A 14,617-nucleotide genomic window follows, 5' to 3' on the forward strand; every position below is an offset into this window, starting at 1 on the left:
TCTCATATGATCACTGCTGGAGAAATATAACGACATCCTCAAAGAAAACGTTATATTAGGCAGCGCGCCATGCGTTTCACGTTAAAAATGTCAGTAAAGGCAAGGTTTTTTTTTAAATAATTGGCAGCAGCCGTATGTTACCTACAATTCACCAACTTATTGCCAAAGCGCAAAGCACTTGGACAATTGAGTGAAAGCAACAAACGAAAGCGAGTTCCATATAAATCGTGTGAAACGAATTTCTGATCATTTAATGGACACCGAAGAACGGAAATCCACACTAGCAAGGTAAGCAAATTTGTCTACATACAGGTGGTGACGAAAGAGCCGAACTAAGCTTATACAACTAAATGTATGGATTTCATTTCATTTTCATTTCTGCTCATGCCTTTTACGATGCTTGGTCTCCTCCTCGCAGCGACTGCTTTCAGCTTTCTCTGTGTGAGAGTTGATGGGCTGAAGTGAGCAGGAAGCTGGCTGTAATGCCTCCTGACAGCTTAACGAGCTTGCCTTCTTTATCAAGGAAACGGCGTCGGCGTTGTTTGAAAATCACGAAGCCTGAAAACGTGGGAGATGTTCGTAGCCGAAACGAAGAGCGCTTGGAAGATCAGGCAGTTAAACAGAAGCGTGCAGAGCAAACGCTAATGCAGGAAGCTCAAATTCCTGACAAAACTTGCACGTCGTACATCGAGGAAGTGCTCAATGGGGCATTGGCCAGGATAGTGATGGTCTATTAACTTTTTTATTCGGTTAAGGATTAGTCATTTCTCATTTTAGCCTTGAATTGGTTAATCGCATTGGATGTTGGGCTTTTAATTGATTAATTATATAGGAAGCACAATTATTGCTGGGCTTATGAAAAAACCCTAAATGACAGTTATCTATACTTGAAAGACCTTAATTTAATAATTTGCAGGGACAACATGGCCACAATTAGTACATGACCGGGGTAGTTGGAGAAGTATGGGAGAGGCCTATGCCCTGCAGTGGGCGCAACCGGGCTGATGATGATAATGATGATGATGATGATGATGATGATGATGAATTTAATCTTTGAGGGGTGGAACTCAGTTTGAAAGACAAGTGTAGAAACGATTGATAAAGGATAATCCTTAAGTTGCTAAAAACTAAATACATTTGGCATTAGTTGCTTTTGACAATAAAAACCACACATTTTGGAAAAAGGCACTTAGTACAGAAATAAATAAGATGCGAGACACTAGCGGGTCTCTGTACAACACTGGTAAACAAGAAATAAGAAAAATATCAAAGGGACAGGTGAAGTTCAACAGTAATTGGTGGGATTCCAAATAGCCGCCGTTAATTGGAGGTACTTTTAAAGAGAGATAGTAAGAAACAGATAAGATCGCGTGTGGCATTCTTTGTTATGGGCTTACTGCTGTCTTTTTTTTTTTTTGCGAGCACCACAGGAAGAAAATATGTGGAAATCCGTACCTTTCAGTGCACATTTCTCAACCACACCCTAACTCGCAAGAGGCGCGAGATATAAGCTGCTGCTTAGTTGATTCAGCTGCAGAGCGGTCCAGAGTTTTTTCGCTGCACTTGCCACTTTACTGAACTACAACGCAAATCAGCTAAGTGTGTAAAACAAACTAAGCGCAGCATATGAATTCGCTAGCCATAGCTGTCAAGGGTAGGTCTCAAAATTGTCTCTCACAGTGAGCTACGCTACACTGGAACATGGGCGTTCATACAGTCCCGCTTCTAATACGGAGGTGTCATGCGTAACGACTTCGACGTTATTTTCAAATCATAATACATATATAACATTATACCGTGCCGGTGAAGCGGCGCATTGAACACCACTGAACTGAGCAAAGAAGAGAGTACACAAAGCTACACAACAGTCACTTGCTTGTGCTCTCTACGCTTTGTCTTGTTCTGTTCGCTGCTTCCCCCACATGATGTGATAATGAGTATGCAACTCACCCTACATGACACGTCGCTGAAATACATATACATATGTCGCGCATGAAACAAGCACCTCAGTGGCAAGACGTGTCCTTGAGACTGGCCTGACTATAGCATCTTAGAGACGCCTGAACCATCTTGCGGTTTTCTTCGAAGACGCAAGCCATTACCTGTTTTTTTTTTCCTATTTCTTTTTTTATCACACATGTGAAAAAAAAGAAGTTACAGGCCTGCGCGGCACATGTAGCACAGTCACAGCGTAAGCTGGAGGAATGGCTTCAGTGGAACACCGTCTTCGGCAGCTCGCACGAGAGAGACTTCGAGACGTAGTCTCTTCGCATCGTTTTCAAAAGAATGACCTTAACTGTCCGCCCGTCGTCAAAGGCGAGCTGCGGCTTGTCCACCCTCTGCACAGCGGTATTCTGAGCCCTATGCTGCCTGACTGCAGCCGCGCACGTATCTCTACGATTCGCTTCTTCAGCAGCGGTTCGTACCTTGTGAAGGGGCGGCATAACGTGTACCGAAGAGCGAACACATACTACGCGGCGCACACGTAACATCCGTTGCCCCGTGGCGCGATACGACGCTGTTGATGGCAATGATGATGGCTCATTGGCACTCAGTACGGTGACAAATAGTCACCTTGCCTGCTTGAGTTACCAAAGTCCAGCTTACACGCAGGAAGCAACTGATATATGCAACTGCTACATATGGGGACACCAGGTGAATTACAATGCAGCCGCAATGCAAAGTTTGCACGTATCGATGCTATGGGGCGCACAGGTAACATTGCCTGTCTCCTCTCGCACTAGGATGTGTTGATAGCGTATGTTTCAGGTGAAAGCTAGCAAGCGCTGGTGCAGCTTAGTGGTGGAGTGGCTTATCCCCGCGCAGCGGTCCCGGTTTCGATCCCGGCATTACCTGGGTATTTTTTTTAAACTCGTTCCTTGCTGTACCTGGGACGGACACCAGTGGTGATGGACAACACCGCTAACCTAAACGCCTATTGGAATGAACCCATAACAGCTCACGCGGTAAAATACACTTACACCTTTACCGCTAATATTTGTAGACACATCTGAGATGTTCGCGACGATGTTTCGAGGGAACAACATGCCCACCTTGTTTACTTCATAGCTAATTCATAAGATATCTGCTTAAAATTATCAAGCAACAACCAGGGTGAAACAATTTGTACATGGACACATCCCCGCAATGTATCAGCTTGGTGTTGAGCAGTAATACACTTAATAATGAGCGTATATATCGAAATGCCACGGTCCAGACGACGCTTTATTCAAAGAAGGAAAAATGGCGCCGATGCAAACACGAGCCGATGATTGATGATGACTTTGTACGGATGAAGATGAAGTCCGCATAAATGCTTACACTAAATTCCACCATGGACGGAAGCGGCCAGCCTGGCCGCACATTAGACAGTGGAACGGAGATGAAAGGGCTTCAGGCGGGAAACGTGCGCGATCTCTGTTCCGCGGCAGCGTCAGTCAGTTAGGGCATCAACAGGTGTAACGTGACAGTTCACCGGCGAGGTCTGCTCTATGACTTTGTAGGGGCCAATTTAGCGAGGCTCAAGCTTTTCACATAAACTGGGTGTTCGTGCAGGTGTCCATAGGAGCACATCGTCACCAGGGCGGGAGGAAACGACGCGGTGAGAGGCATCGTACCCATGTTTGTGATCGTCTTGGCTGGCTTCAGTGTTCATACGGGTCCGACCACGACATTGGGCAAGACGAGACACAAACTGGTCGTAAATGAATGGTGAAGCGCTGATGGGGCCAGAGAAGAAAGAAACGTCGAGTGATGAGGTTGGGTGGCGGCCGTATACTAAGAAAAACGGAGAGTATCCGGTGGTCCGTTGAACAGACGTGTTGCATGCAAATGCAACAAATGGGAGAATCCCATCCCAGTTATGATGGTCTGGTTGAATATAGATTGATAGCATATCGCATAGCGTGCGATGAAATCGCTCTGTTAGGCCGTTGGTTTGAGGGTGGTAGCTAGACGTTGTCTGGTGCACGGTGTTGGACGCTTGGAGAACTTGATTAAGAGTGCTTGAGAGAAATGCCTTGCCTCGGTCGCTCAAAAGAACGTGAGGCTCCCCGTGACGTAAGTAGATACCCTGCAAGAAGAAGGCCGCTACTTCTAAGGCAGCTCCTGAACGTATTGAGGCCGTTTCAGCGTACCCGGTCAACTGGTCAACAGCAGTGACGATCAATTCGTTGCCGTCTGGAGTAGGTGGGAGCAGCCCGAAAAGGTCAATGCCGACAACAGAGAAGGGTTCTGCTGGACAAGGAAGTGGTTGTAGCGTCCCGACCAGAGCAGTATTAGGTCGCTTATGGTGTTGGCGAAGCGTGCATGAGGCAACATATCTAGCTATGCTCGTGGAAAGGCCTGGGCAAAAGAATCGGCTGCGTATGCGCTCATGTGTTTTGCGGTAACTCAAGTGGCCTGACGTAGGGTCATCATGTGAGGTCTGCCGAACTGCAGCGCGAAGAGAGCGCAGTAGAAGGGGAACCCATCGATGGCCTTCCGGGTGAAAAAGTGTACCGGTAGAGCACGTCGTCTTCGAACTTGAACAGTTTGAGCTGTTTCGGTAACCTGGCATTGGGTGGAGATGAAACACCGCTAAGGCGATTGATGATACCATGGCAATAAGAATCGGCGCGCTGGTGAGTGGAAACCACTGAAGGGTGGTTTGATGGAGTCAAGGAAGAAATTGGTGTAATAGACGATGCGTCCTCCATGCGGCCAGTTTAACAAGGTGATGTGATGTGCTCCGATGATGGTGGTAATGGGCATCGTGAAAGAGTATCGGCATCTTGGTGCTTCCCTCCGGACTTATATATGACATCGAAATCATATGCTTGCAATCGGAGCATCCAGCGGCCAAGGAATCAAGACAAGTTTTTGATCCTCGACAACCTACGACAACCCACATGGTCGGTCACAACCGTGAAATGTCGACTGTGGAGATACGGGCAAAATTTCTGAATGGACCAGACAACAGCCAAACACTGTTGTTCGGTTATCGAGTACTTATTTCCGCGGAAGGGAGAGCGCCGCTTGCATATGCAACAACCTTTTCGCAAATTCGTGGTAGCGCTGCAGCAGTACGGCACCAATTCCTTGACCACCGGCGTCAGTATGCAGTAATGTGGGCGCCTTCTCATCACAATGACAAGGAACAAGTGGGGATGTTAGTGCGCGCTTGAGTTCTTGTAACGCGGCTTCACACTGTTTGTTCCAATCGAAGGAACTGGAACTTGCAAGGAGCTTGTGGAGGGGTGAGGAAATGCTGGCGAAGTTCTGGTTAAAACGTCGAAAGTATGAGGCGAGTCCAATGAAGCTGCGCAGTTTGTTTTGCACGAAGTGGGCGTGGAAAGTTGAGCACTGCGAAAATTTTGTCCGGATCGGGCTGGATGCCGTCTGTGCTAACGAGATGACCCAGGACTTTAATCGTTGTGCTAGCGAAACGGCACTTCCTCGTGTTTAGTTGAAGTCCGGCATTAGAAAGGCATGTGAGCACTTCATCTAAGCGGTGCAGATTGTCAGCGAAAGTCAAAGAAAACACGACGATGTCGTGGAGGTAACATAGACAAGTTTTCCAATTGAGGTCGCGAAGAGCAATGTCGATCATTCTTCCAAATGTGGCGGGAGCATTGAACAGACCGAAAGGCAGTACGGTAAAGTCGGAAAGACCATCCGGAGTAGAAAAGGCGGTCTTTTCTTTGTCCACTTCGTAGATTGGAATTTGCCAATATCCGGAGCGAAGATCAGGGCTGGAAAGGTATTGCGCGCTTTGCAAAGAGTCAAGGGCGTCATCGATACCAGGCATGGGATATGCATCCTTACGGGTGATCTTGTTTAGCGCGCCGTAGTCAACTCAATATCGTACCGATCCATCCTTCTTCGGCATTAGAACGACGAGTGATGACCAAGAACTGGCGGAGGGACGTATGATCTTTCTTTTCAGCATATCGGCGACGTTCTCCTCGATGATTTTGCGTTCGGCCAAAGGGACTCGGTAGGGACGACGGAAAACAATAGTCTGGCCATCGGTGTCGATACGATGGAAGGCGACAGAAGTCTGTCCGACTGACGAACTATCCATATCAAAGGGGGCCTGGTGCTTCGTGAGCAATTTAGCAACGCTTCGCTTTGAGGAGCAGTAAGGTCAGGACTTATCACGGAAACAAGGGCAGATGAAGCAGATTTAGTCATGTTGAGGAAGAGCTTGCGAGGCGGCAAGAGGAAGCAGGGAGACTAGTTGGGTATCAACATAACAGGTCAATGCGGAGCCTTGAGGTAGGAGGATTGTCTAAGCGGTCGCGTTTAAAGCGATGATTAATACAGAGCTTTCTTTGAAACGCACCAGGCAGGAAGCGAATGCAATCCCACGGGCAAGACAGCGACCGTAAGGAGTGATGAACACGTCGCCATTGGTGATGTCCGTAGAAGAGAGACTTGTGATTTGCTCGTGGCCGGGAGACAGTACAGAATGGGAAGCAGTGAGAAAACGCAGTCATGGCTCATCGGCACTTCCACTGGAATGAACTGGCTTGGTCATATGGACTACACGTTGAGGGCAAGAGATTAAAGCGGACGCTGACGAAAGTGCCAACCTAATATTAGTTCATGAGCGCACGGGAATAAAATCTTGAACTTAAAGTGATGACGGATACCATCAATGAAGACGCGCGCTGTACATTGGGCTGATAGTCGAATGATTGCTCCATTAGGCCCAATCAGGGATCAATCAGGCTAGGTTAAGCGCGAGATTTGCGAGCGCCTGCGCACATAGCTCAATTGTTGGGAGAGATGATGATGATGACATCCTGGAATGACACATACCCACAGCGCGAGATTGGCGAAGAGCGCGCGGTATAAGAATATCAAGTCAGGTAGGGACAGAGGGAGGAAAACTACTCTAACGAATAAAAGCGGTAATGATTGACAGTTCCCATTATTTATTATGAATGTTTAGTTAACAGTAGAAAAAGACAGAAAGAGAAGAACATTGTCTTTGCAGTAGGTCTATTACAAAGAAGAAAAGAAAGAATTCCAAGGTAAAAAAAGCAAATATACATGATTACTTGAGGGCTGGTGAAATAAGACCCATAATTCTTGCGGGATTGTAGGAAAAGAATCAGAAGCTAGAGGTAACGATGAATAAGCTCAGCAATAACTTTTGAAGCAATACAAGATTGCGCACCAAATGGCATGCACCACTGTGGCTAACCCCAATAGCGGACACCTCGGGAAAATGTGTAATTCGATAGAGTGCATGCCTATATTGCTTGTCTTATTCAATGGCAATGGAAAGGCATTATCACGCGATCAGTAAGGAATTCGTTAGGCGGGGACGCCGATACAAATGCAAGCATTTGGCTTTCGCGCGTCTTACTTTGTGAAGGGATCGACAGAGACAACGAAGGAAAGACGGGTAGTTGAGTCATGATGGCAGCGGGTCAGCAACTTCACGCGTGTAGGAGGAAACGGGCAGAAAAAAAAAGAAAGACGACAAGGACAGTCCTTGTGCGCGCACCCACAGATCAAAGCAAACGCTGCCATAAGAATGCTCGTGGAATGATTTGTTCTTGTTGTTGTGCCATTTCCCTAGGGAACCAGACCAAATCATTTCATGAGCGTTCTTACGGCAGCGTTGCTTTCGGAAGCACACCCTTCGGCGAAGATCCCACGACGTTTGCTTGGGAGCACAGCATTTCCTTTAAACAGTTGAGACGCCCAAACCCATGGGGCCCATTTAAGTTGTTCCTCGACGAGTTAACCCCCGTGACCGACAAAGTTGCAAAAGCTGAGCTGCTCAATATGACAAGTCTTTTTCTTTCTTTTGGTCAAGGTGAAGAAGTTTAAAATTTATTGTCATCGTAAGAAGACAAATCATGCCAGAAAATTTCAACAAGATTTGTTATTTGGTCCAGAAGTTAATCCCTTCATTATATCGGGCTTGAAGAAAACTTTCAGAAAAGTTTTCGCTCAGCGATGGCGTGCAGCGGCGTGCTCGGTGTCCCCTATTAGTAAACAGCCGGCAACGCGACATCGAACGCAGTTGCGAATTGTTGAAATAAAATTAGTAATGAATTTATATAAAAAGATAGCTTGAGTTCACGGGAATCAAAAGATAGCAGTTTCCTTTTGTTGTATTTCAACCAGTAACCCGTATTTTTTTTTTCGTTTTAGGAAATGCACGTTGTGCCTGAGGTACCGGTTTATACAGCTGTGACTGTGGGACAAGACACCGGCGTCCACGTACGCGTCCGGATTAGAAGCCCTAAAGCCACTGTATGACAAGGGCGTCGGTGAGAAAACAAAGGTGGTGTAAGTGATGAATCATTACCTAAATTATTACGTAAAAAAATATTACGATAGCCATCTCACGATGAATATCGACACTAATGCGAATTGCGATCGAGCAATGTAGTGACAGGCGACATTCGTAAACTGTCCATTTATCACGGGTGGTCGTAATTCAGGCTTTCGTAGCTTAGGCTACAGAGCGTGCAACGTACTCTGATATCGTCCTACTTAGATGGAGGATTTGCTTGCCAAGGTCGCCCACGAGCACGGATGTGTGATGAAGACTGTATGACGCTGATGCAGTGAGGATAGAAGGATGAAGATGGAATGATATCAATCGAACGACGGAGGCGCATAACGACGACAGCGTCACGTCAATGAGATGTCAATTAATTATTTATGGCGATGTTATAACGATGAGAACCTGACAACGACGGCGGTATGCTGGAAGCTGGACGAAGAGTCGAAAATGATGACGATGAGAGGACCAAGATAGCATGACGGCGATGACATGGCAACGGACGTATGATAGCGTCTGTGGGACAGGATCCTGTGTGGGATGGCAGGATCACGACTTAATCTTCATTGAATTGCGATAGCCTAATAACCATAGAATAACGAAGATGGAATGGTATCGATGGATCGACGAAGGTCGTATGACGACCACTGCATGCCCACAATGGGATGACGATAGCGACGTGATGACGATGGTGAAACAATAGAGTGATAAGGATGGCATGATGACACTGGTACGACGTCAAAGTTACAATGATGATAATGGAACGACTCAGGCGGCATGCTGACAACGATACGAAAAGCGACATGTGTATGTTGACAATGGCGTGACGACTGCTTCACGAAACCTGTGTGACAGCGATGACATGAAGATGACGGCGTGATGGGAGCCGGATGATGAAGCTGGAGTGGCGATGATGGCATGACTTCGACGGCATTATGACGACGATGACCTGGCAAGTAAGGCCTGGTAACGACTGCGTGTCGGACTATAACGGCGCGCGATGGGCGACATAATCACGGTTGAATAGCGATAGTGCGATTACAATACAATGACGAAGAAAAATTGACGAAAGTTGAACGATGAAGGCGGTAGGACGACTAGCTTGCTGAATTTGCATGATATGGAAAAACTAAAGCTGCAGTTGTGCGTTATACTTATTCCAATAATTAATTCCTAATTATTGTTATTTTCCAGATTTTTCTGTCTTGCTTGCCAATCAAGTCTTCTTCTTGTTCTTTTGGCAGTAGTTTGTGAATATTTCTTCTCTTCGGTATTCCTACATAAAATATCTGTGTTCAATTTCATCTGGCTGCCACTTTGGCCTCATTCCCTTTGTTGCGTACGTGGCAATGTCAACAAGAACAAAAAAAAAACGTTAGGCGTTTGGGCCTTACATGCCAAAGAGATGTTATGACCACTAGGTACAGCGTAGTGGGCGACTTCGGATTAGTTTTAGCCACCTGGCGTTCTTTAGGGTGCAGCTAAACCTAAGCGACTGAGCGTTTAGGCAGTTCGCCCCCAATCGAATGCTGCCGCACACGGGAAACCAACACAGTTGAAACATAATCGTCACCATATGCTCAGAATGTAAAAGCATCGCCCAATTATTACTCTGTTGACCTCCAGAAGACCGTTTGAGTCTGGCACAGAACGGTGCTCATAAAGAGAGACCGACAGTACCGAGCGCTTAGCACTTGATGTCACAAAGACCTTTATTGCTTCCCATAGGGAGCATCTTCTTGAAACCGGAGTCAGTTTTAGGCCCCAGGTGGCGGAGCTGCTGTGCCGTGCCTGTCACCGTGACACTGCTCAAGTCGTCGCCGCGCTCCCCGCTCCGCTCGGCGCACCGCTCGCCGCTCCACTCGCCGTTCCGCTCGCCGTTGCGCTGGCAGCAGGGTTGACGTAGGCTACTGGAATGCGAGGCGCTCCTGTCGTTTTCGCGAAGTTCAAGAAGATATCTTGCAGAGTGTTCTCTCCGACGAGAGCGTGTTCAAGCTCGAAGTCTTTATAGAGGTGCAGGACCTTGGTGAACAGCTTGCTCCAAGGTATTCTATGTGCCAGGTGATAGCAGAGCAGGTTCTGGGTGACAAACAACATGCGTTGATGCAACGCCCAAGGGCACGAGGGTTTGTAAAGCTAACGTAAAATTTGCGCCATCTGTATAAAAAAGGACATATTTCCCGTAACCCTCAATATTATTCCGTACGAAACACAGAGGATTTTATGTAGAAATGCATGCTTTGGTCATTTATTATATGGGATGAGTGGAAATGGGAGCTAAACCTAATTCCTTCACTCAGACATTCAACCCTTTTTATGTCTGGATTTTTATATGTTTGAACTTTAGTATTCGCCGCTCTTTCTTGTTAAAAAAAAAGAAGCTTACAAATTCCCGACATGAACAAACTAGTCTTCTATCAGTAATAAACGACAGAATGGCAGTAAACGAAATATTTTTCAGGAATACCTCTAAAAAATTTTTTTGTTAGGTAGGAAAATAAGTTACCGTTCACCGGCCACGTAATCTACAGGTTGCTATGCAGGCTTTCGTATCTGCGACTGAATTCACGTATGTTTCCTTTCGCAAGTCATTTATATACAAATATTGATGTCTCTATACAAGACGTAGCACGGGTGGGTAAATACAAAGCTTAGAAGACACAAGAACACGTTTGCAGAATATAACAAGTTAGGTGACCATACAAAGGAGGCAAAGCAGGCTTACAGAATGCAGATAGAGGTTAAGAATGCTAACAGATACTAACACGATATATATTTCATAACTTCTGCACAAAATTTTCCCGTGGGTAGTCGTCTAACGAATTCATCAAGCTTGTTCCACAATTAAATTGTTGACGTAAGGAAAAAAAATTGAAAGCAGTTCAGTAGCGACCTAAGCAGGACAATGTTAATCGAATCAGTGCGCCTGCTTCTGCGCACACAGCAGGTGAAGAAAGACACAGGCACGCAGACATGAACAGCACAACTGACAGTTTCGTGAAGCATGATAAGACGATCGCATGTGCGTGTCTGAGCCAGCGACTGTAGGGATAATAGCTGAGCATGGAGAAGGGAGAGAAATGGCCATCGTACCTGCCTTATATAAATTGTATCGCTTTTTTTGTACAGCTTCAAGTTTACCTATGTCGCATTTATGGTGAGGGGACCAAATTATAGAGGCGTATTGAAAGATGGGGGGGTCAAGCTAGCGTTTTATACGTTGTGTATTTGCACTCTTTTGTGGAATTTTTCAGCGTGCGTTTGACGTAGCCAAGCCTCTGAAGCACTTTTGAAGAGATGAGGTCAACGTGCTTGTGCCATTTTAAGTTAGTTCATCGCATCTTGTCACGAAGCTGGTTTTTTAAGTTAGTCGTGAAAGTGACTCCAAGATACTTAGATTCATTGACGTACTCAGCGTATTTCTTTTCGTTACTGTAGGCGAAATACAAAGCCTATTTTTTTATTTGAATAAGCCATCGAAACTGTTTCTTTATATAATTATTCGACATTTGTCAGGAACAGCTCAAGCGGCAAAACGAAGAAAAAAACGCTATTTAACTGGAGTTGGTCTTCAAAGCTAGTAACGTATGTATAAAGCACACAGTCGTCAGCACAGATACGGTTTGACCCGGATGTTACTAATGACTTCGGCCGAATCGTTAATGTATATTGTAGTATTGGCCCCAAAATCGAGCCCCGGGGAACACCTGAATTAACGGTAGCTGACGACGAGTGAGGGTTGTTAAACGAAACAATCTGAGACCTCGAATACGAATAGCTATTCAGCCAGTCAAGTAGTTTGTCATATTTAGGAACCGAGCGTAGTTTAACAGGAAGTGTTCTGTGAAAGACGGTATCAAATGTTTTCGCATAATCTGCAAAGGCGGCATTTATCTGTCCACGAGGGTTTAGTGCGAACGCAACGGCATGAGTGAATTCAATGAGCTGCTGGAAAGTTGAGTGGCCAGCACGGAAACCATGTTGCTACATAGAGATAACGCAATTATAAGCTAAAACCCTGCTGATACGCTTATGAATGATGCGCTCTAATAACTTAGAGCATGTGTTAATTAAAGAAATTTGCCAGTAGCTAGAAAGCATCTGTTTGTTGCCAAATTAAAACCGGGATAACAGTGGCAACTTTCGAGAGACGAGGAACGCTGCATGAGTCAATCGATTTTCGGTAAACGATGGTTAGGTGACGTGAAACCCATTCCGAGTAACCTTAAAAAATTCATTTGGAACACCATCAGGTCTATTAGGTTTGGTTGTCTCAGTATTAAGCAGTACCTTAGGAACCCCTGCTAGGGAAATTCGGATGTCAGAAATGGACTCCAACATGTCGTGTGCCCTGGAGCTAGGGTTAGCACATTCGTAAGAGACAGAGACCAATGTAAAGCAGTTTCCAAATGCTTGAGATATAGAAGGAGGATCAGAACATGGTTGCTCGTCTGTAATAATTGTAGATGAAACTGGGGATAAAGGGTAAATAGATTTCCAAAATTTCGCTGGGTTCACTTTCATGAGCGTAACCAGTGTATTGTTATCACAAAGCAGTCTGTTGTATCACGTATGTTAGCGTTTAATGTTGACTTCAGTGAACTTAGTAAAAAAAATGATGGTGGCTGTTTGCGGGGAGTTCCGATGCTTGGGAATCTGTTTTACTAGACGAGCAAGTTGCATGATACACCTTTAGTACCAGGCGGGTTTCAAGTTACGTTTTATGCATTTCTTTGCAACAAATGTTAAAATTACCTCTTGGACAGTATGGTAGAACTACTCAAGTAAAGTATTGACGTCACAGTGGGCACTGGAAGTGAAGAATTGATCAAAGGCTGTTGCCAGTAAATCAGTAATAGCAATGCCATCTGCACAGTTAAAATTCAATACAATATTGAAAACAGGTGCTATGTTGTGAGTAGCCAGTTTAAACGTAACGAAGACTGTTTTGTGATCGGAAAGACCGTCAGTTATTTCACATTCCAAACCATGACATAAAAGTGGCCATTCACAAAGACAAGATCAAAAATGGAATCTTCGCGTGCAGGAACCGTGACAACCTGAGTTAAGTCGAATGAAGTAGCCAAGACAATCAACGACTCGCGTAGTAATTTGTCACGGTCATCGACAGAATGAGAGGCCCAGTTTATACTCGGGACATTAAAATCACTACACAGTATCAAACCACAACAATGGAACCTGTGTTTAACTATGTATTTACAAACGATAGAAAAGATCACCAGAGCTGGGCGGGCGGTATATCGCACCCTAAACAACGACCAAACCACCGATTTTAACTTCGGGCCAAAGTGATTCAATATTTGGGAGTTCTGGAAGTACGCAATATTTGATGCCGTTTCGAAAAAAGAGCTCCGCGCCACCACCTTGCCCAACCGGCCTATCTCTCCGTAGAACCGTGTAGCCCTGAAGGCAAACATTCAACATCGGAAATAACAACGCTGAGCCAAGTTTCGGTTACACAATCCAAAGATGGATCGTGGCTATCCACAAGAAGTTAAAGCCATCAGTTTTATTTAGTAAACTACGGGCATTTGCCTTTAGTAGCGCCAATCGACACTTAGATTGCAGTCAATTGGAAATGTTTATAATTAGCCGAATACCTTTATGAATGTTTTGACCAAGATGGCTTTTGACTGGTACTTGTACTAACCAACTATCAAGGCGCACGAATCTTTTTTTTTGTGTAAACAAGATGTAAACAATTTTTTAAAATGCTCACCAGACCTCAGCAATACAAGCGTTCAACATTAGAAACACACACAAAAATAATTCCTATAAAAAGTACTGCAAGAAATCGCACTTTAAAAGTGCCTATGTGTGTATTTTATACACTCTGCTTGCGTCTTGTTTCAAAGTGCACGCGTGCAGCATTGGTGCCTACCGCGTCTGGGAAAAATTTTGTAAAATTTTACGACAGTTGTAGTTAGCTTCAAGAATGTCCAATCATACCAGTAGCAAGCCAAGTTATGCGCTACTTTACCAGTTTTCATAGTGTCCTATGTGTGAATGGCCTTCTGCGTTATGACCGTATCTTCCAAGACGTTATATAGAGGAGATAAAGTATAGCGTCGGCAGTGTCGGCAATGCTCACACAGAACTGCCCACCACTGTTGTCAATATTGTTTAATGGTACTAGTAAGGTAGTTGCACTAAATGTAATAACGATGCCACTATTGTCGTCATCATGGTCGTCGTACTTGTAGCTACCAAGCACATTGACCATTACCGTCCGTAGGCATGTACGTGAGATAAGCGTATCTAACGAGCGCAAAACAACGAGAAAACTATGTATGTATATATATATAT

The 14,617-nt window shown here is 45.2% G+C and overlaps 1 protein-coding gene across 1 annotated transcript in view; it reads right to left on the reverse strand.

Annotated features, from left to right (window-relative positions):
• Positions 1 to 9,977: 9,977 nt before the first annotated feature.
• LOC126543861 (phospholipid-transporting ATPase ABCA3-like) overlaps positions 9,978 to 14,617 on the reverse strand; it is a 46,885-nt gene continuing 42,245 nt past the window's right edge. Inside the window, exon 8 of the mRNA XM_050190993.3 lies at positions 9,978 to 10,369. Coding sequence (XP_050046950.3) covers positions 10,100 to 10,369 — 270 coding nt within the window. The 3' untranslated portion in view covers positions 9,978 to 10,099. The remainder of the gene's footprint in view (positions 10,370 to 14,617) is intronic.

Source organism: Dermacentor andersoni, chromosome 10 (genome assembly GCF_023375885.2).
Source record: "Dermacentor andersoni chromosome 10, qqDerAnde1_hic_scaffold, whole genome shotgun sequence".
NCBI classification, from domain to species: Eukaryota; Metazoa; Arthropoda; class Arachnida; order Ixodida; family Ixodidae; genus Dermacentor; species Dermacentor andersoni.